General features: G+C 44.8%; 1 protein-coding gene across 1 annotated transcript; it reads left to right on the top strand.

Annotated features, from left to right (window-relative positions):
* The first annotated feature begins 1,250 nt into the window (after positions 1 to 1,250).
* DNASE1L3 (deoxyribonuclease 1 like 3) lies at positions 1,251 to 23,028 on the top strand. Its single transcript, XM_061197071.1, has 8 exons — positions 1,251 to 1,721; positions 6,242 to 6,330; positions 9,535 to 9,624; positions 10,191 to 10,303; positions 12,906 to 13,018; positions 15,646 to 15,803; positions 20,536 to 20,632; positions 20,945 to 23,028. The coding sequence occupies exons 1-8, from the start codon at positions 1,581 to 1,583 to the stop codon at positions 21,059 to 21,061; spliced, it is 918 nt and encodes a 305-aa protein (XP_061053054.1). The 5' UTR covers positions 1,251 to 1,580; the 3' UTR covers positions 21,062 to 23,028.
* Positions 23,029 to 23,713: the final 685 nt, after the last annotated feature.

Here is a 23,713-nt window from a genome sequence, read left to right as displayed (position 1 = left end):
GAGGGAGATTCACGTCCCCATGGGCTCAGGAAGCCATTACTTCCTTTCATGTACTATTTGGGATTATCTCCTTAGAATGCCTGGGCATACTTGGCCACAGATTTCATCCAGGATGCTGACTGGATGTATGTTGGCGATACCTGCACGCTTCTCCCGGTGGCTGTGACCACATGCCCATCACTTCAGGAGGGGGTAGTCCGGAGATCCCAACGCTTGGTTTCAAGTTATTCTCATTACCTCCCTCTTCGCAGAAGAATTTTCCTTGCCAAAGTCTGCAAATCCTACTTGGGTTTATAACTTGATTAGATTTTGTACTTCTTTTGCTTTTCAGATCTTCCTATCTTCCTGCCCAAAGCTCTAAAAGCTATTTTACTTGGACTGAAATCCTACAATTCTTGCAAAACCTTCCTTTCTTGGGGCCACACAACTCTCTCTCATAAACATTAAATAATACCAGGTTGAATCATGGATCTCTCCAGGGGCTTCAGTGCAAAGGTATTTGACCCATCCCAGCAGACAAGCAACTGCTTTTCCTGGCAACACACTGCGAGTACTTGGTATGTTAAACTGTACACAACAAAACTTGCCTTAAAAATTATGTAATTCAAACCAGACTTGGACTTCCCTGGTGGCACAGTGGTTTAGAATCTGCCTGCCAGGGGCTTCCCTGGTGGTGCAGTGCTTAAGAATCCGCCTGCCAATGCAGGGGACACGGGTTCAAGCCCTGGTCTGGGAAGATCCCACATGCCATGGAGCAACTAAGCCCATGTGCCCCAACTACTGAGCCTGTGCTCTAGAGCCTGCGAGCCACAACTACTGAGCCCACGTGCCACAGCTACTGAAGCCTCCGTACCTAGAGCCTGTACTCTGCAACAGGAGAAGCCACCACAAAGAGAAGCCCATGTACCGCAATGAAGAATAGCCCCCGCTCGCAGCAACGAAGATGCAACACAGCCATTAATTAATTAATTAATTAATTAATTTAATTTAATTAAAAAAGAAACAAACCAGACTCTATCTTAATTATGCCCATCAGTGTCGTTGGTGAGCTGGAATCTGGGTGTGTCCAGGGATAGCTAGCTGCCAAGTCCCAGTGATGGCAGAAAAATCTGGCAGAATTTCCCACTGACCCTGCCCCACCCCTTCCCCCCTGCAGAAGGCTCTACACCCCAGGTGCCCTCTGGGGTGGACCATTTCCGAGTTCATCAATTTCCAGGAGAAAGTACATGGCATGTGACCACAGCAGAGATGACCAGATGTCACAGCTGGCTTCCAGCTGGGTTAAAAGTGACTTTGCAGAGACTGGTGCCTAGATTAAACTGACCAGTTTCCTCACCCGAGTGACAAAAACAAGGGATCCCAAAAACTAGCTCATTTCCTTCATTTCCCTGCGGAATGAAACCCATGATCTTCAGTTCCTCAGAGAAGTGAAAGCAGCAACAAGGAATCCAGTAATTCCTGTTATCTGCAGGCTTAACAAGTCAGCCAAACAAGTCAGCCAAGCCTGAGGCGGTGGCCAGGAGCCTGCTCTCCAGACACTGCTGTCCTCTCTTCAAGCCCTGAAGCCAGAGGAGCCCGGGATGCCTCTGCCGCTGGCCTCCCTGCTGCTTCTCCTCCTCTCCACCCACAGCGCCCTGGCCCTGAGGATCTGTTCCTTTAATGTGAGGTCCTTTGGGGAATCCAAGAAGGCAAACTGTAATGCCATGGATGTCATTGTGAAGGTGAGCCCCCTTTCCTGTCAGAAGGATCGCTGGACACCCTTCACACTCTCTCTACAGCTTTCAGACTTTAAGAGACTCAGGAGGAATTTAACTGAAGTTAGTCCCTAGGGTGAAGGTAGCGTGTGCGTGTGTGTGTGTGTGTGCGCGCGTGTGTATGTGTGTGTGTGCATGTGTATGTGTGTGTGCGCACCCTATCTCTCTCTACGCCCCCCTCTTTCTTCCTCCTTCTCTCCCCCTCCAGCCATCAACCTTATCCCAACTTCCAATTCTAATCTTTCTCCCCACTTAGATAAGACTTTCCTTGGGTAATCTGACCAATGTCTTGGGACTCTGCTCACATTCCTCTGGAGTCAAGTTGACTCTCTTTATTTAGAGGTTTTTGATGCTGGAGTTGAAACCTTTCCCAGGACTCTGGGTTTTATTACCTTAGAAAATCCCAGAGGCACCACATTCTGGTGGGAGCGCCAGGAGCCCTGGGTTCAGCTTCCGCCTGGCAGCCAGGTGCGCCGGCTCCGGACGGCCTTTCTCCTCCCTGAGCCCCCCGTGCCTTTCAGCAAGAAAGGGTTACTGTGAAATGTAAATGCAGCACAGGGTCATTGTGAAAATGTAATGAGTCCATGATAAGAGCTAACGTTTATAAAGCCTTCGCTAAGCCCACTATATGCCAGGCACTGTAGATGCTTTATATAAGACAACTCATTTAACTTATGTTAAATAAGCTATGATCACACCTGTCATGTCTTCATAAATATTGGCCATCACCTCTTCACCCACAATTCCTTCCTCATAAAGCAGTCTTCTTTCTTAATAACAGCTTAATTTTTTTAAATTATAAAGGTATAATTTTTAAATTATAAACTTATAATTTACAAATTAATTTTATTAAATTAAAAATAATCATTATGGACTATTTTGAAAATACAGAAACGTATAAAGAAGTATCCTATCACTTGAAGATAACAGTTGTTGGTACTTGGGTAACTTTGTTATGGGCATTTTTCTACGCAAAAATAAATACATAAATCTGCATCTATTTTGCAGCATGGAGACACCCTATATCATCAGTTTTGTATTCTGCTTTTATATGAGAAGTATTTCACATGTTATTAATATTCTTTTAAAACACAACTTTTAATGCCTTATGCTGTGTTTGCAACATGTTTCATTTAATGCTTTCCTATTTGGGGATGCTTAGGTTGTTTCCAATTTTTCTGTTGCAATGCATCTTCCTCTTTGATCTGTGTAAGTAATAATAATAACAACAATACTTTGTTGTTTGCCTCCTATATGGCTGGCACTGCTCTAAGTATCTATCTGTCCTCCAGCAATCCTGTGAGGGAATGACTATCATTATGCCAATTTATAGATGAGGAAACTGAGGTGTAGAGAAGTAGTAGATACCTTTTTACAATGGAAAACATTCCTCAAAGTGGGAAAACTAGACCAAAGGATTAATGCATTTTTTTAAGGCTTTTGATACATATTCTAAAATGTCTTCCAGAAAGATCTGACAGTGATAAGTGACTAAATCAGCAGGCTGGCTGGATGACCAGCACCCAGCTCTCCTTGGTGAACCCTGCAAGGCTGATGCCATGAAATGCAAGCCTATTTTTTTTTTTTTAACATCTTTATTGGAGTATAATTGCTTTACAATGGTGTGTTAGTTTCTGCTGTATAACAAAGTGAATCAGCTATACATATACATATATCCCCATATCTCCTCCCTCTTGCGTCTCCCTCCCACCCTCCCTATCCCACCCCTCTAGGTGGTCACAAAGCACCGAGCTGATCTCCCTGTGCTATGCGGTTGCTTCCCACTAGCTATCTACTTTACATTTGGTAGTGTATATGTGTCCATGTCACTCTCTCACTTCGTCCCAGCTTACCCTTCCCTCTCCCCATGTCCTCAAGTCCATTCTCTATGTCTGCGTCTTTATTCCTGTCCTGCCCCTAGGTTCTTCATAACCTTTTTTTTTTTTTTTTTTAGATTCCATATATGTTAGCACACGGTATTTGTTTTTCTCTTTCTGACTTACTTCACTCTGTATGACAGGCTCTAGGTCCATCCACCTCACTACAAACAACTCGATTTTGTTTCTTTTTATGGCTAAGTAATATTCCATTGTATATATGTGCCACATCTTCTTTATCCATGCATCTGTCGATGGACACTTAGGTTGCTTCCATGTCCTGGCTATTGTAAATAGAGCTGCAATGAACACTGTGCTATATGACTCTTCTTGAATTATGGCTTTCTCAGGGTATATAATGCAAGCCTATTGATGGAAGGATCCAGACTTGGACATAGTCTTCCTCCTCTGTCACTACACAGGTGCATCCTCAGCCCCCAGCACTTCTTAATGGCTGCACAGACCAGTACTGGTGGCTCTCTCTTCTATGCCCTTCTTGGAGAGGAAACTGGAACATATATGTGCTCTGGAAACAGGACCAGTAGCATAATCCCCCCGCTCCATGTCTTTGGAGAGGACAAAATTAACACTGGGGATACCCTGTCCTTGAGTGACAAATTCCAGCCCACCATGACCCCATACACAGAAAGGTCCCTGTCGTCTCTAATGGGCTTTGGCTTGGTCTGCACCCTGGTTTCCAGGTTATTGCTCGTCCTGAAGGAGCCTCTCCTGCATTTTTACTGAGTTCTTCCTCACCTCTCAGGGCCTGTTCAAATGCCTCCTCCTCCTTGGAGACTTTCCTGATCCTCTGGGCAGATGTAATTAATTATTCCTCAACACTCTCACAGCTCTGACTTTTATTTAGCACAACTTTCATTTGCCTCTCATTGTAGCTAGCTCTTTGCATTTGTCTCTCTCACTGATAATGAGTCTTTGAGGGCGGAACTATATTTTAATAGTTTAGCATGCTGGGCTTTGCAGTCATGTAAACCTGAGTTCAAATCCTACTCTACCACCTATACCGGCTGTGTGACTTTAAACTAGTTACTCAATCACTCTGAGCGTGGTTTCCTCCTATGCTTAATGAGCTAAAAATCGTAGTCATCTGATAGGGTTGGTGAGGCTCAGAGTAGGCTCACAGTAAATGTTATCTCTTACAGTTATTAACATTATAATTATACCTCTTTATTTCTGCAGTATCCAGCCTGGTATTCTTCACTTACTAAGGGTTTAATAAATATTTACTATTATTATTATTGTAATTATTCAAGCAAAGCCAAGAGGTAGGACGTGCAGGGGTCATGACCCTGGGTTCTGGACTTGGGTTGCCTAGGTTCACATTCTGCCTCAGCCACTTTCTAGCTGGGTGACTTTGGATAGTATCTCAGCTTTCCCAGAAAGAACCTCAGGCTCTTTGTCTTTAAAATGGACATGATAATAGTACTTTCCTCAGGGAGTCCATCATTTATTTCAGAGAAGTTAGTTAATTTAACAAAGCACCCAATTTGATACTTAAAACACAGTGCCCAACAATAAAAAAACAAACAACCCAATCGAAAAATGGGCAGAAGACCTAAGTAGACATTTCTCCAAAAAAGACGTACAGATGGCCAATAGGCACATGAAAAGATGCTCAACATCGCTAATTATTAGAGGAATGCAAATCAAAACTACAATGAGGTATGACCTCACACCAGTCAGAATGACCATCATTAAAAAGTCTACAAATAACAAATGCTAGAGAGGGTGTGGAGAAAAGGGAACCCTCCTACACTGTTGTGGGAATGTAAATTGGTGCCGCCACTGTAGAAAACAGTATGGAAGTTCCTCAGAAAAGTAAAAATAGAATTACCATATGATCCAGCAATCCCACTCCTGGGCATATATCCAGACAAAACTATCATTCAAAAAGATACATGCACCCCTATGTTCATAGCAGCACTATTCACAATAGCCAGGACATGGAAACACCCTAAACATCCATCAACAGATGAATGGATAAAGAAGATGAGGTATTGAATACATATACACAATGGAATACTACTCAGCCATAAAAAAGAATGAAAAAATGCCATTTGCAGCAACATGGGTGTAACTAGAGATTATCATATGAAGTGAAGAAAGTCAGAAAGAGAAAGACAAATACCATATGATATCACTTATATGTGGAATCTAAAATATGACACAAATGAACCTATCTATGAAGCAGAAACAGACTTACACACATAAAGAACAGACTTGTGTTTGCCAAGGGGGAGAGGGAAGGGGAGAAATGAGTGGGAGTTTGAGGTTAGTAGATACAGACTATTACATACAGAATGGATGGACAACAAGGTCCTACCGTATAGCACAGGGAACTATAGTCAATGTCCTGGGACAAACCATAATGGAAAAGAATATTTAAAAGAAAGTATAAAAAGAAGAACGTATATATATGTATAATTGAGCCACTTTGCTGTACAGCAGAAATTAACACAACATTGTAAATCAACTATACTTCAATTAAAAAAAAATAGCAACATAGTATGTTATGTTATAGTAAGTGCCCAATAAAAGATTTCATTATTTGTAGTAAATGGCCTCACACCCCTGGGAATTCTCTCTCTGCAGGTCATCAAACGCTGTGACATCATACTCCTGATGGAAATCAAGGACAGAAACAACATAATCTGTCCCACACTGATGGAGAGACTGAACGGGTAAAGACAGGGCCCCTGGACACTCTGTCGGCTCAAAGCCAGGTGCAAGGGCATCTGAAAGTCCCTGGGAACTGAAACTAGTGTGAGAGCCAGCACTGGCCCAGACCACCAGGTCACGTGGCCAACACTGCCCAGGCTTTCAACTTTATTAACCATGGTCCTGAGAACGTTCAACCAGCTAGTTTTAACATGATGAAGCAAAAGAGGGAAACGGGTGAGGAGTCAGGACCGAGAGAAATGAAAGAAACAGACTAGAGGCTGAGCTGAGAAGTACTGTTACAAAGAAAAGATTGAGAGCAAATATGAAATCATGATATGCCCACAGGCTGGAATATTATGTAGCGATTAAAAGTCATGGTTACCACAGAATAGGTTAGAGCTAAGTATTCCAGCATGGAAAGATGGCTACGATATATGTAAAAAAAGCAAGTTCAGAATTGTAGGTAGAAGAGCCCATTTTAGTAGTCACACTACATCATATATGAATGAGGGTGTGCTTGAGTTTGCGTCGGCATAAAAGAAAGACAGGAAGGACGTGCTCAAACTGTTAATAGTGGTTACTTCTGGGGCGGTGGTGGGTATGATCGGAGGACCATTGTGGAAGGGGTGTGCGAAGAAAATGGGGAACATTTGCTTTTTATTTTATATACTTCTGTATGATTTGAATATTTGACAAAAATTCTGAATTGACTTTATAAATTAAAATTTTACAAATGAATGTCCTCGAATAGCTTTAAATTATATTGGGTTATATTTATGATTTATTTCTCAAAGAATAATCACCCCAGAGTGAGTTAAAAATGCATATTCAAGAGCCCCCGTCTATTAATTCTGAGACACACTAATTTCTTAAAACTTCTAATATAGTGTTTCTTTTGTAGGTATAAGATTAAACAATAGAGTATACAATAGGTACCAAGTTCAATTATGTAAAAAAGCAAAACGAAACAAAAAACATATAAAAGATTCAAAGGCAATGAACCAAAATGTGGACAGTGGTACAAATTTACAAGGAATTTAATGTGATTTCTTCTTCTATATATTTTCTGTATTTTCCAAATTTTCTACAATGAGCATGTTACACTCCCCCTTCCCTTTTCTTATGAAATATTTTAAACATAGTTAAAAGCACAGAGGAGATAACAAACAGCCCTGTACCCCCCCATTCAGACTGAAAAAACAGTGATATCTGGCCATTATTATACTATTTTTATAATTAGGAAAACTCACATTGTGTTTTAGAAATGAACGGTCGATCCAGCCTCATTAGGCTGGGGAGGAAGAGCCTTGGATTCTCTCCTTCACACACAGGACTCTTTGGGCTGACCGCACCCACCCGCTCTGGGCCTCAGTTTCTCATCTGAAAACTCAGACTTGGAGCAGTGTGTCTCCTTTTTAGCCTCCCAGGTCTTCTGTTTCTGGGTCTGCTCTTGACAATGACAGAGGGAGTGTAGCCCAGGGGTTAGGTACCTATGCTCAGCTCAGACCACTTGGGTTTGGATTCTGGCTTTGCCACGAAGGGCAAGTTACTGAACCTCACTGTACCTCATTTTCCCCATCTGTAAATGGAGATAATAATAGAACCCACCACCTTCCTTCCTGGGATGTGGCGATAATTAAATTTAATCATGCATGTAAGTGGTTGAGCTGTGCCTTGTATGGAGCAGTGGCGACTAAACGTTGGGATGTTCATTACTAGTCAAAGTAAGGGAATTGTGATGGCAGGTGATGGTCCAGAGGGCCGTAAGAAACAGCCACCTTTAATACCCTAACCAGGGTATCACAGTTCAGGCATCCCGTTAATCAATTTACATGTACTATTTCATTTCCTCCCCACAACAACCTGTAGAGTAGGTACCATTACTGCTTCCCTTATAGCTGAGGGACTGAGGCACAGAGAGCAGGGACCTGCCCAAAGTCACCCAGGCAGTAAATGGCCAAACCTACCTTTGAACCTGGGTCGTGTCTGCCTCCAAGGCCAATGTTCTATTCTGAGCCCCCTCAGCCGTCCTTGGAGTGGCCCTGGCCAGTTTTCAGAATTATGGGGGACGGAGGGGACGGGGGCTCCAGGCACCTGCCCGCAGTTGGTCTGGATTAAGTCCTCCCACCCCCAGTGGTCTCGGTTCTCCCCAACCTCCCTAGACTGTGCCATGGACTCCAGGCAGAGCCAGGCCTGTTTGTCTCCTAATTCCCTGTAAGCCAGGAGGGGCCTTCGTCACTTCACAGCTGAGTCATTGGGAATAGTTTGCCAACCCAGGACTTGGCAAGGCTAGATTCAGAACAGGGCCAGCCTTCCCAAACTGGAAGCCCAGCAGAATCCACAGTCTGCACTCCTGGGGCTCCCATGACCAGATCTGCCTTAGAATATTCATTCCCAGGAATTTCTGTAGGGTCTAAGTTGGCCCCTAAACACTCTGCTTTTTTCCAACGGAACCTGAGAGTATGCCACAGCTTAGACATGCCCCAGATCTTCTCGTGGGAAGATGAAGTAGAACCGCGTCAGGCTCTGCCCAGGGTGGAGTTATCAGCAAGTTTGGCAAACACATCTGAGAGTCAAGTTTCCCTGATAAGGGTGAGGGGTAGGATCAATGGGACTTCACGACAGTATCCTCAGCCCCCAGGACAGAAACAATAGCTGATTTGGAATCATAGTTCCAGGACTTGTGAGAAAATGCCTGGGGGTTTTCAGAGCAGAAGAGAATGTCCAAAAAAATGTTACTGGGAATCCTGCATGTGATAAATGCTCAGGAGTGGTGCGTGGACAGGGTGACCTGGTGAGGTATACTCGACCAGGAAGTATGAGGTGCAGCCCAGCCATGGGCCAGAACAGTGTATGGGGCTGATCGTGGCCTGAATCTTTTATGGTCTCAGTGGTGTCCCACAGGTACAGGCCAAAGCAGGTGGATTTGGGGGTGAGTAGGATCTGAGTTCAAATCCCAGCTTTGTACTTGCAAATTATAAAAACGGAGTAACGACAGTACCCACCTTATAAGAACAAGAAATAACGGCTGTAAAGATCCTGGTAGATGTTAACAGTCCCAGTCAATGGTGGCCCTTCTTATAAGACTCAAAGCTTATGATGAACAGAAGCCCTCCTACATGACGTCACGGGAGATACAGAGGCAGACAGGAAGGAGGGGAACCTAGGCAGTAGAGAAATGTTTGTTCTTTAAGATGCAATGTAAACTCTTTTTTGTCTTCCAGAAATTCAAGAAGAGGCAAAACATATAACTATGTGATTAGCTCTCGTCTTGGAAGAAACACATACAAAGAACAGTATGCCTTTCTCTATAAGTAAGTATAAATTATGCCTCCTGGAACATGGTTCAGTTATCAATTATGACTGTGAATAGAATCAAAATCTTTTCTTTAAAACCAAATTTGGATCTCTAACCAGTTCTCAATATTGATCAAAATAATTGCTGTCAAAATCAGGGCTGATGCAAAGTATTAACTCTTCAAAACTAATCTACTGGTTGACTCAGTGACCTGGTCAGGAAACTGAAGAGTTCTTTATTCTTCATGGTCAAGTCCTGGCTGGGGATGGAAACCTGAGTTGCCCAGCATGGCTGCTCTGGGGCTTCATATTCTCATCTTCTTCCTACTAATAATTTGTTTTGAGTCTGACCTTTAAGTTGTGAGTTCCCTAGATAACTAGTATTGCTCAGATCTTCAGCTCCCAAAGGGCTCTGGTCCTTGAGAAGACTTGACTGAGCCTTGTTCTCAGGCAAAAGATCCCTTCCAGCGCTCAAGCCTGCAGGGGGAGGCCAACAGAGCTGTGAGAACCTACGTCTCTGCTTCTTGAAAGAAGGAAGAAGACAACCAACTCACCTGGGAGGACTTTTTTTTTTTTCTTCTAGGGAAAAGCTAGTGTCTGTGAAAGCAAGCTACCTCTACCATGACTATCAGGCTGGCGATGCAGATGTATTTTCCAGGGAACCCTTTGTGGTCTGGTTCCAGTCACCCAACACCGGTGAGACCCACAGGCCCCTCTCACCCCTGATATCCCCAGCGATCCCATAAACGGGCAGCAGCCCTGAGTGTGGGCTGTGATCCCAGGGTTTATACAGCATCTTCAGTGAGGCATCAGGCTTGAGATGACCATTAAGAACTTCTAACACTTGAATGTAGAGGATGCAGTATAGTTTGATGACACCAGGCTGGGTTCTCAGAATGCCACGACTCAAGACTTCCTCAGCTAAGAAGCCACTTTCTTGAATCAATGATAACCTTACTCTCTTTGGAGCATTTAGGCTGATGGAAATTATTTACAAAAATCCCTTAGTTCCAATCAAGTACAGCTATTCCTTCATTTGAAAAATTTGAGCAATGGCCAGCAAAGATGATCTCCCAACCTAGAATCACACTGTCCCTCCAGTACCCACTGAGCAATCTCCCCCACAGACTGGGGGTGGAGAGGAAATCCAAAAGACTGCACCCTGATCTCTGACAACAATAGTACTTGTATTAGTCACTAACAATTATTGATCCCTGATTAGCGCCAGGTTCCTGTAATCTTTGCAACACCCTGCAAGGTAGCAACTAGGATTATCTCCACTTTACATTGGAAGAGACTGAGGTTCAAATGGATGGAGTCACTTATTCAAGGTCACCCAGCAGTTATTGAAGTGGACGAGCCAGGGTTGCAACTCAAACTAGCATCTCGGGAGCCCACACTTTTTACCACCATGCAACCCTCAATGGACGGTCAAGAATTAATTTGGTTTATAGACTGGAACTATATAGAATCAAATATTTTTTCAACACCCACTATATGTCAGGCTCTGTTCTGGGCACTGGACAAGACAGACGAAATGTCCTTTCCCTTGTGAAGTTATGTTGCAGCAGGGGAGACAGAGAATGACCAAATAAATATATGCAGAGCTGTACATATGAACACCTATATCTATACTACACAAATATTAACATCTTGAACTATGAAGTTCACTATTTTGGCAGAGGGTTAATTAGCTCAGGGGCAGAGTATTTCAGGAAAACAAACATGGGAGAATGGTAGGAAATTCTCAGTAGGAAAAAAAACAAAAAAACAAAAAAAAAAATGAGGAGATGGGGGCTATTGAGGGCAAGAAATGCCTCTCAGAGAGCATGTTCAATAATCGTCTTTGTCATGCACACAACTCACATTTAGCTGACCTGGCAGTGTTAGGAGAGGCCCTCCCCACCAAATGATTATTTCTTCTCTGAGAGAGTCCTCAGCCTTTGTGAACTGATGAACAAACCTGTTCGTCTGGAGCTTCCACCCTTCCTTACCCCTCCCCCGCACACACTCACCCCTGCTGGGATGGCACTACGGCTGTGTCATGTCTGGAGTCTTCTATCTTGCCCACAGAAATGTCTTTATGTCCCGCCTGTTTGGGATTAAAGATGAAGGAGTTGGCCATTCATCTACCTTTTCTTTCCTCCATTCATTCTCTCATTCGTTCATTCATGTATTCAATCAACAAACATTTCTGAGCACCTCCAATGTGCCAGGCACGGTGCTAGGTGCTGGAGCCAAGAGGGTGAACAAGACAGATAAGCCTGCTCTCACAGAGCTTAGGTTCCAGTGGGCCAAACTAAGGAGCCAAGCAGGTAATTTCAGAGCATGAAGGCAGTAAGCAGGGTTCACTGAATAGCGGGGTGAGGGGCCACCTTAGACAGGGCAATCAGGGATGGCCCCTTGGAGGTAACAATGGCTGTGACCCGAAGAAGCCAGTCACAGAGAGGTGGTGGAAAGGCATTCTGGAGGGAAGGCACAGTGAGCACACAAGCTCAGAGGTGGGAAAGGAGCTGGGGTGTTTCGGGGACCAAAAAAAGGTTGGGGAGTGGAGAGGAGGAGTGAGGAGGAGAGTGAGAGACAGGCTGCTGGACCAGGGTGTGGTCCTGGAGACAGGCTGCCGGTCTGAGTCCCGGCTCCCTGCTGTGGGACTTGAGCAGTGATCACTCAACAGCACCCCCCCCACCCCCCGCTCCAGAGTAGGAGTGGGGACCCAGGCACAGAACAAGGGAAAGCCCAAGGAGGAGGCATTCAGAGCGACACAGGTGGGCAAGACACCCACATCCCCTCACTCAGGCTCCCTCAGTCCCTCCTGGTGGGGGAGGATTTTAGACACTCCACAAAGGACCACTTTGTGTTTTAAATAAACTTTTCCAGGCTTTTTTTTTTTTTCTGATTACAAAAGGAGTATAAACTGACAAGCCTCAATTTTTTAAATTAGAAAAAAATTTTTTCTTAGTACAAAGCCGAACAGCCTTCATATTTTTTAAAAATAGAAAATACAGGGTTTTTTTAAATGAGAAAATAAAAACACCCCCAATGCCAGTGAGGAACACTGTCTACCAGCTTTCTCTTAGCCATGCAGGGCGAGTCGGAGAAAAGAGGCTTTTGTGTGCTGAGAATAGCTGCCTTATGACCCTAAGATCATTCAAATCTCAATCACTGGGCCCTCTGGAAATGGGGGGCCCCAGACGACACAGTCTGTGCCTTTTGGGGGGACAGCCTGTTTCCCTCAAGCAGTGTTCATGGAATCTTGCCAGAGGAAATGCGTGATCTCCACCTCTTTCCTGTCCCTCAGCTGTCAAGGACTTCGTGATTGTTCCCCTGCACACCACCCCTGAGACATCCGTTCAAGAGATTGATGAGCTGGCTGATGTCTATGTGGATGTGAAACGTCGCTGGAAGGCGGAGGTGATGACCCTCTGTGTCTGCTGGATTCCCATCTAGCAGGGGCAGAGTCTGGTCCCTGAGAGGCACGAGTGACTCTGAGTGACGAGGGTGAGGAGGCAGGGCCTGTGCAGACCACCACCACTTTAGAGCCTCATTTTAGGCCTTTCCTCAGCCCTAAATATCTTTCTGCTGAATCTGCCTGGGTACCATCCATGTGGGTCTTGGGAATTCATACCCTGCTCCACTAATAATGGCTGCCAACATTCACTGAGCGAACGAGTAGCTGGTGCCGGGCAGTATGCTAAGGCTGGACATGGACAAGTTTATTTAATCCTCCCAATAGCCTGATGAGATAACTATTTTGATCATTCCCACTTCACAACTGAGAATAGTAAGACAAAGAGAGGTCAGGAGTCTTTCAGCTACAAGTGACAGAATCTCAAAATGGCTCATGAAAAGGAAGAGCAATTTATTGGTTCAGGCATAGCTGGACCCAGGGCTCAGACAAGGTAATCAGGGCTTGTCTTGTCTCTCTCTCCATCTCTTGACCTTCCTTTCCCCTGGGTGGGCTCCATTCTCAGGCTGGCTCCACCCTTGGGATGGTAAGATAGCTGCCAGCAGCTTCCAGAGCAACTGACAAATTTTCTGCCCCACAATGCAACAAATACCCTGGGATTGAGTCTCATTGGCTATGATTGTGTCACATGTCCATCCCTGAACCAATCACTGTGATCAAGTGGTTGAGATGCTCTGATTGGCTAAGTCTGTTTCAGCTCTACCCCAACCTCACAGACTAAGGTGGAGGAGGGAGATAGTTTCCCAAAGAAATTAGAGGTGCTATTCTCACAGAAGGAGAATACATCCACCATCCCTCTTGGTTTCAATTATTTCCTCATGTGGACAACAGGGATGCCACCTCCTGTGGCTGCGAGGCCTATGAAAGCTCTTGGCAAATATGGAAGTGCTTCAGAGGGCTCTTCCTCATTCCTCTTTTCTCCTTTTGAGATGTGACTCCAGTGACCCCCTTCCTCCTCCTCAGTTCTACTGCTCAAAGTGCAAAATCAGTCAAATAAAGTGTGGACACAGAGCTGGGGCATGGCGCACACAAGGGGTATATTTCATTGCTTATTTGTAAAAAGCAGGGCAAGAGAAAGACTCATTTGTTCCTAAAATTATAAATTCCACTCATTCATTCAGCAAGAATTTATTGAGCATCTGTTAAGTGCCAGGCACTGGGGAGCCATCAGTGGCACAAAAATGAACAAGAGGGGAAACTCTTGCGCTCTGAGGGAGGGCCCTTCAGTGAGGCTGATCAGGATTCAGTAGCCTAGAGCAGGTCACTTTACCTCTCTATCTTTTTTCCACAGGGCTGTTAAAGGTTCCTTCTACCTCCTGGTGTTTATTGTAAGATTTAAATTAAACTTTAGAAAATGTTTAACGCTGAGCCTGGCACACAGTGAATGCTCAGTAAATCATGCCTATATTAATAGAAGCTGGTTGACACTCGGGTTAAGGATGACATCCTGTCCTCAACTGCGCCCACCGACCTCAGGGAAAACCATGATATCCAAGGTCAAAATAAAGTGTTTTTGACGAAAACTCTAAAGTCAGCAACAAAGCCAAACAATAGCACAAGCAAGGAAATCTGCGTTTCCTCTTGAGGAATATTAAAATTCTGTTTCAAGAGCCCTGCAAGGAAAAACACTTCCAAGACAGAATGCTCTGATGGTGGCCTCGGGGCAGAGGCGGACAGCTCATTCTATCACCCCCCTCCACCCTCCACTTAAGCCTCTTCTCACTTCCTCAACAGGCAAAATTTCCACAGGAGTAAGTTCCTAGCTTCAAAACAGGAGAGAAAGAGCAGTGCCAAAGCTGTCAAATATACCACCCGAGTTCATTTTCCCTGCTTGGAAACAAAAGGCGTCAACTCATTCATATGTTTATACCTTACAGTAGTTTAAGCCAGAGACAAAAGAAGTGAGGGAATAACTGAGCTGGATTCTTCCATCCCCACCTAAATCTGCACCCCAAATTAGAGAGATTTGGTGACTAAGAACAGGAGGAAGCAGGTACAGCAAACATCCTTCTTCCCACTAAGAACACACTTCTTTCTCATACTCGCCTGTCAAATACTCATCAGAACTGTGACTCAATTTTAAACGGTGGCCTCTTCTTTTAAAAAGCAAAATGAAATTAAGACCCTTTATTATTTTGCTAGGGCTGCCGTAACAAAGTACCAAAGACTGGGTGGCTTAAACAACGGAAAATTTATATTCTCAAAGTTCTGGAAGGCTGGATGTCCAAGACCAAAGTGGCAACAGGGTTTGGTTCTTCTGAGGTCCCTCTCCTTTGTCTTCCCTCTGTGTCTATGTCCTAATCTCTTTTTATGAGGACACGAGTCACATCAGATTAGGGTCCACCCATATAACCTCATTTTACCTGAATTAGCTCTTTAAAGGTCATCTACAAATACAGTCACATTCTTAGGTACTGGGGGTTAGAACATATGAATTTGGGGGGACACAATTCAGCTGATAATAGAACTCATCGTTCATTGGGTGTGCGAGGTGGAGTCATTGCTACCAGTTCTGCCTGAAAGCATTAGACAACAATGCCTACAGGTGACAGTTTCGAATCTTGTCTTTCAGAATTTCATTTTCATGGGTGACTTCAATGCCGGCTGCAGCTACGTCCCCAAGAAGGCCTGGAAGAACATCCGCCTGAGGACCGACCCCAAGTTCATTTGGCTGATCGGGGACCAAGAGGACACCACGATCAAGAAGAGCACAAACTGTGCCTATGACAGGTAGGAGGCATCTGCCAGACCACCGCTAGCCCACACGGTGCTTGGTGTGCATTGGAAAAGGTGGCCCTCTCTGGGCAGATGAAGATCTTGGCTTGGAGAGCTGAGCCAATTAGACTTTAAGCTTCTCCACTGGGTACTTTGTGCAGTATGCAACCTGCGTGGCCATATATGGTGGCCTTGGTCACTGTAGCTTAGCAGTGGCAAGTGCAGGCTTTGCTGTCAGACGGGCCTGGGTTCAAATCCTGACTCTACCACATAATATGTTTGGGACCAAGAGACTTAAGCTCTCTGCGTCTTTGTTTCCTTACCCGTAAAATGGAGATTGTAGTAGTGCCTCACTCATACATGAAGACTAAACAAAGTAACGTATATAAATCTTCACATGCAATGTCTGGAATATGGTAAGTGCTCAATATATTCATTAGCTGTCAATTATTCCATCACAAAGACATACCAGTTTATTCACTCAGTCCTCTGTCACTGGGCATTAGGTTATTACCAAGGGTTTGCTATTAAAAGCATAGCTGAAATGAACATCCTATATATGCATTTTGTGTTTATTTATGATTTCCTCAGGGTAAAAGTCTAAAAATGAGACTAGTTAGTGCAAGGAAATTTACAATTCTAATTCTTTTGCTATACACTTTTTTTTGTTTGTTTGTTTGGCTGTGCCTCACAGCTTGCGGGATTTTAGTTCCCTGACCAGGGACGGACCCCGGGCCATGGCAGTGAAAGCGCTGAGTCCTAACCACTGGACTGCCAAGGAATTCCTACACATTTCTAAATGCAAATATATACATTTAAATAATAGCATACTCTGGTATTTGTAAAGCCTCCCTGGAGATTTTCAATCAGCTTTCAACTTTGCTCCTTAAGTCAGGAGGGAGGTGAGGGGGGGGACCTGAAGCGTGTGAATGTTCATGACTGGCACATCCACAGCGGACACCACAGGCAGGAAAGTCCCTAGGAGCCCTGTTCCCAGGAGTGGTTGCTGGTCCCCAAGCTCAGTCTGCACGAGATGGCCATCTGCAAGCAGACAGTTTCCATTTCTCTAGTTTTGAGTTCTGATTTTCGTTTCCATCCCATGACCTCCTCTGTTCCTGTTAGAGCTTTCAGGGCTGGTGCGCCCTCTGCAGACGTCATCACTCCTGCTCCCCAAGGTGGAAACAGCCCTGGCCCTGGGGAAAGTAGAACCAAGGTGCGAAGTTACAGGAGACTGAGCTTCCTGGGTACCTGCCTCCTCCATCCCATTTTGAGGGGCTGCAGCAAAGCTGGTTGGAGAGGGTCACTCACCCACTCGCCCACTTGCACATGCCAGCTGTGTGGCCTTGGGCAGGTCAAGTCCCTTCCGTGGTCCCATTCTTTATCCGTGGCAGAGGAGAGGGAGGTGATCGAAAGTAACGGAGCAGAAGAACAGTGAATCCCAGGGAAAGATGGATTAGATGGGGTGGCGGAACAGGTTAAAAAAGGTGTTTACTACAGGACCCCCAGTTTTATGCACTTGTATGCCAAAGGATGGCAGGATTACAATGTGCTTTTTTAAACATTTATTTCTTGTTTTGCTGCTCTGAATTTTCTATGTTTTCCATAACAGTATATATCTTTTATGGTTTGTAAAAAGGCATATGAGGGGAGAAGATGAAACGGCCTCAATTCCAGTCTTTGTTCTGTGTGCAAATATTTATTGAACACTTTCCATGTGCTGAGTGCTAGTGGACAGGCCAAGATGCCCAGAGCTGGCTGGGCACTGGAGCAGCCTCAGGGAGCTTAGTGTGATCCGCAGACTCACACAGAACTAGCAGAAGTCTGAAATGGGGGAGCCTTAACTATGCTGTTCTTGACTCTCTGGGTCTGAAAGGATGGCTTCAAGAAATCTCCACCCAAGGGACTTCCCTGGCGGTCCAGTGGTTAAGACCTCTCCTTCCGATGCAGGGGGTTTGATCCTTGGTTGGGGGAGCTAAGATCCCACATGCCTCGCGGCCAAAAAGCCAAAAAAACATCAAACAGAAGCAATATTGTAACAAATTCAATAGACTTTAAAAATGGTCCACATCAAAAGAAAAAACTCTTTAAAAAAAAAAGGAATCTCCACCCAAATGCGAAGAGTTTACTTATGGAGATTAGTTAAAAATTAACCAGGTGGTGTTGGTCGCAAACAAAGGAAACCAGGTCAGCTGGTCGGAATCAGGGAAAGTTCATTGGACAGTCATGGGCTGGCAGTTTAACCCAGCTTGTCATTCTTCAGCCAGTCACCTGGGGCCATGTAGACCCCAACCTCATCACCACACTCGGGATACATTAGATTCCATTTAACCACCACGTTCCCATTTTCTGTCATCATTGCAAAGCAACTGTACTATGGTTTTTCTCTATACTTGTCTTTAAATCTATTGATTTATTACTGAAATAAATATATTTTAAAAGGAAATTTCATAAAGCTAAGGTAAGAAAACAGCACCACTTGCCATAAATAAAAAATAATTGTAAAAGTAAGCCCAGTGAAAACCGAACAATGTTACTTTATACCTTAATTCTCTTGTCTGCAGAATGCTCTCTCTTGGTCAAAATAGGAGCTTAGGGAGGCATTAAAGATAAACCAGAACCTTTCTCCATAATTGAATCAGGAAAAGTGAAAAAAATTGCAAAGGGAACATCTTTTCAGTACGCAAGCCATTGCAATGTGCTGTGATGTCCCTGTCTCTTCTACCGCCAGGGCTCCCTGCTCACACAAGGGACACTGTCCTGGTGCCCACAGATGACCGCAGAGCTGGCCCTGTTTCCCAACCATAGGCACTGTCCTGAGGGTCTCTGTCGGGGAGGGGGAAATTTCTGCCTCAACCCCTCTTGAGTTCTTATGGCTGGACTATAATAAAATTGACACAAGACCAATTAATAGGAGAAAAAGAAACAAATCTTAATTTGTGCACATGGAGGTCTCATAGAAATAGGACCTAAGAAGTGGTCAAATCGCAGCAATATCTTTTTTGATCTACCTCCTAGAGTAATGAAAATAAAAACAAAAATAAACAAATGCGACCTAATTAAACTTAAAAGCTTCTGCACAGCAAAGGAAACCATAAACAAAAAAAAAGACAACCCACAGAATGGGGAGAAAATATTTGCAAATGGAACAACTGACAAGGGATTAATCTCCAAAATATACAAACAGCTCATGCAGCTCTATGTCAAAAAAACAATCAAAAAATGGGCAGGAGATCTAAATAGATATTTCTCCAAAGAAGACATACAGATGGCCAAAAGGCACAGGAAAAGATGTTCAACATCACTAATTATCAGAGAAATGAAAATCAAAACTACAATGAGGTATCACCTCACACCAGTCAGAATGGCCATCATCAGAAAGTCTACAAATAACAAATGCTGGAGAGCGTGTGGAGAAAAGCGAACCCTCCTACACTGTTGGTAGGAATGTAAATTGGTACAACCACTACGGAGAACAGTATGGATGTTCCCTAAAAAACTAAAACTAGAACTACCATATGATATAGCAATCCCACTCCTGGGCATATATCCAGAGAAAACCATAATCCGAAAGGATACATGCACCCCAGTGTTCACTGCAGCACTATTTACAACAGCCAAGACATGGAAGCAACCTAAATGTGCATTGTCAGAGGAATGCATGAAGAAGATGTGGTACATATATACAATGGAATATTACTCAGCCGTAAAAAATAATGAAATAATGCCATTTGCAGCAACATGGGTGGACCTAGAGATTATCATACTAAGTGAAGTAAGCCAGAAAGAGAAAGACAAATATCATATGATATGACTCCTATGTGGAATCTAATTTAAAAAAATAAAGACACAAATGAACTTATTTACAAAACAGAAACAGACTTACAGATATTGAGAACTTATGGTTACCAAAGGGGGAATGTGGGATAAATCAGGAGCTTGGGATGAACACACACACACACACACACACACACACACACACACACACACTGTACTATATATAAGATAGATAACCAAGAAGGACCTACTGTACAGCACAGGGAACTCTACTCAGTATTCTGTGATAACCTATATGAGAAAAGAATCTTAAAAAGAATGAATATATGTATGTGTATAACTGAGTCACTTTGCTGTACACCTGAAACTAACACGACATTGTAAATCAACCATACTCCAATAAAATTAAAATAAATAAAAAAAAAGAAGTGGTCAAAGCAGGCAGCTTTTATGCTTTTTAGACCAAAAAAACAATACATTTGTGAGGAATTGAGAGGACAAAGAAACTTAGGTTTTGGGTTCTCAATGAGTGAAGAATCTAAAGAGAATTTGGGCTTGGAGTAGTGAATTAAAGAAGTAACAAGGTTTGTTCACACAGGCTTCTTGGCCTGAATTCCCTTTCTCTGGGGATAAGGGTGCTGGTTCTTCCTTCTACCTCCAGATGCAGGGAGTGCATCTTTCACAGGGGAGATTTATTTCCTGCTTTCAGGGAGACCGACAGGAGGGTCAGAGTGTCCCTACTGCATTAGCCGTTTAAGTAACTTTAATTCAAAATAATCAATATGCCATCGTGACATATTTTGGGGTGGCCCGCCCTGAGCTTCAACACAAGCTAAAACCAGGACTGGACTTTTGAACTCCATGTGAAAGTGCCAAGCGGTTCAGTCATTCTAGATGTCAAGCAGGAAGGCTGGTTTGATCTCAGAAATCAACAGGGTGGATTAATGTGACTATCTTCCCTCTCCTTCTCCAGGATCGTGCTCAGAGGACAAGAGGTTGTCACCTCTGTTGTTCCTCAATCAAACAGCATCTTTGACTTCCAGAAAGCTTACAGTTTGACCGAAGAGAAGGTACAGCTGTCATCTTGTTTTTCTGTGCCACCGTCCCGGGAAGATGGGTTGGTGTCACACAGTGGTGGTTCAGGTCACCAATGGAGATCTGACATTGAGCCACTGGACCTTGAGTCTCAAAGTCTATGATTCCGTGACTTGAGGACCTGCCTCAATTTCTGACTGAACTGGTGCAGGGACAATGCTCCCAGTGCATGTTCTGTTGGGTGACTTGGGGCATTTCATCCTGGGCCTCCCTCAGCTTGAATTCGTTCATCACTAAAATGAAAGTGTCTCCTAATTCCCAAATTTCTCTCTCCTTTCTCTTTACAGGCCCTGGATGTCAGCGACCACTTTCCCGTTGAATTTAAACTTCAGTCTTCAAGGGCCTTCACCAACAGCAAAGAATCTGTCTCTCCAAAGAAGAAAAAAAAGACCAGTCGCGCCTAGATACAAGGGTGCCGTTTTATTAACCATTTCTTGCCTCTACATAAAGCAGCTCCAATAGGTATGAACTGTTCCCGGCGCTCAGGAAACAAGACTGGCCCAACTGCTTTCATTTTTCAACTTGTATCTAATTCATCTTGAGCCAAATTGGGAAGAGTGTCTTCTATTCTCCCTCTAGAGCTCGAGCTCATACCTCCCCTGAATTACTCAAAAGGAAACTAGGGTCTTTTGCAGTCCAAAACGATGGCCTTCATGTCCGGAGCTAGAGCCCCATCAGCTGTCACTGCTCTACCTGCCAAGAGAGGCTGCAGGAAGAGGAACATCAGCTTTCCGTCTTCTTGAGGGCGTCCTGTTCCATGCGAAACGACCAGAAATGCCAAGAACACCAAGGCCCCAACTAGCCCATGATTTGGGCAATGAACTGCTTTAGGATCTGGCCCTCCTGTCTGAAGTCAGGCCACCATCATATCTTGCAGGGATGAAGGGTGAAGGCCATTCCCACTGGTCTCCCTGCCTCCAAATAGTCCTCCAACTCAGCCAGCCCAGTAACCACCAGTGTCATCCTTTGAAATTCCAATCTGACCACAGCGCCCACCCTTTCCCACCCCCTGCTTTAAAAGCCCCTGAAGGAGCTCCCGTCACCACCTGGAGAGAGCCCAGGCCATTTGGACACCCATGAAGGTCTCTATTACCTGGCCTATCATGTCAGCCTTACCTTCGTCCCACCTTGCACTTTTGCCCAGCAGGACTGCCCCTTCCCTGCATGCCCCAAGCTCTCCCTCCTTCTGGGCTCTGGCTCAGCCCATTCCAGAGCCTGGGCAAGTAACCCCGGCCACCCCAACATATGCCATACCCCTATTATAACATTCACCACATTGCATGTCACCAAGGCCACTATTTTGGGCTCTTTGAGGGAACTGGTGGGACAAAGGCCCAGTTGGCTGGGAGGGACTGGAGGATTTTGTTATCTTTCTGCAACTAAAGACTTGCAGAGGAGTCCAGCAGCAAGGCACCATTTTACCTATATCCACGGTGACCATTTTTTTGGTTTGTTTTGTTCTGTTTTCTCTTATATTGTTTCTCTGTCCAAGTAGTACATGAACAGGGCTAAATCTGCAAGCAGTACCAAGGAATAAGCAAAGAGAAGGAACGCTGTGCCTTGGCCCCCCTGGTGTCCTGTCTCAGAAGCAGCCCCTCCTACCAGCTTACGCATTCCACCAGGGAGTCTGCATAAATAAGCACCGTGTGTAACTTTGAGAAATACAGAGTATAGCATTCTATACACGTGGTCCCTCTCTGCTGATTTTCCTAAATATATCCAGGATGATGTGACTTTTGATATAAGAAAACGAGACTGTAAGCCTGATTTTTTTTTTATAAATTTATTTAGTTTTTTTTGGCTGTGTTGGGTCTTCGTTGCTGTGTGCGGGCTTTCTCTAGTTGTGGCGAGCGGGGCTACTCTTCATTGCGGTATGTGGGCTTCTCATTGTGGTGGTTTCTCTTGTCGTGGAGCATGGGCTCTAGGCACGCGGGCTCAGTAGTTGTGGCTCACGGGCTCTAGAGCACAGGCTCAGTAGTTGTGGCGCACGGGCTTAGTTGCTCCGCGGCATGTGGGATCTTCCCGGACCAGGGCTCGAACCCGTGTCCCCTGCATTGGCAGGAGGATTCTTAACCACTGTGCCACCAGGGAAGCCCAGAGGCTGTATTTTTATTAACAGGACTTGCTTCATTGAAGGGTAGGCCAGGCAAGCCTTTGGGTACGTATGGCTCTCACTTAATTATTTAGAATGAATTTCTGCCATACAAGGAATCAGGCCAAGTTTCCATTTCTTTTTTTTTTTTTTTTTTTTTAAGGTCGTGCCAGGTGGCTTGCAGGATCTTAGTTCTCCTACCAGAGATTGAACCTGGGCCCTGGGCAGTGAAAGTGCGAAGTCCTAACCACTGAACCGCCACGGAATTCCCTTTTTTTTCTTTAATAAATTTATTTATTTATTTTTGGCTGCGCTGGGTCTTTGTTGCTGCACGCAGGCTTTCTCTAGCTGCAGAGAGCAGGGGCTACTCTTCGTTGTGGTGCGCGGGCTTCTCATTGCGGTGGCTTCTCTTGCTGCGGAGCACGGGCTCTAGGCGCGCGGGTTTCCGTAGTTGTGGTGCACGGGCTTAGCTGCTCCGTGGCATGTGGGATCTTCCCGGACCAGGGCTCGAACCCGTGTCCCCTGCATTGGCAGGTGGATTCTTAACCACTGCGCCACCAGGGAAGTCCTCCATTTCTTTATCATTCACCACAGCAAGTATTTTGGCGAGTCTTGAGAAATGGAGATGCCCCTATTTCCAGTCTTTGCTATTTTCTCGTCTTCATCAACACTCCTTTCCTGCCTCAAACAAACATGCTCCGCAGTGCCCTTCATCCCGTCCCTGTGAGTCAGTGGCGGGGGTGGGGAGGAGAGAAGGGAGCTTCTCCAGGTCAGCAACCCTGGCTCCCATCTCTCCCTCGGACTGGAGAAGGCAAGTATAAAGGGCAGTTGCCAAACCGGGAGAAGAAAGAGTGACAAACTGGAGGCCACATCCCTCTTCCTTCCCAGAAGGAGAAAAAGCATCCAGCCCAGGGATGTGTGGGTGAGAGAGGCTCACACCTGTGTCAGCCACCTAGTACCCCTA

This window comes from Eubalaena glacialis, chromosome 7 (assembly GCF_028564815.1).
Source record: "Eubalaena glacialis isolate mEubGla1 chromosome 7, mEubGla1.1.hap2.+ XY, whole genome shotgun sequence".
NCBI lineage: Eukaryota > Metazoa > Chordata > Mammalia > Artiodactyla > Balaenidae > Eubalaena > Eubalaena glacialis.
The sequence above is the reverse complement of the archived record's forward strand: the minus strand, read 5'-3'. Positions and strand labels throughout refer to the sequence as shown.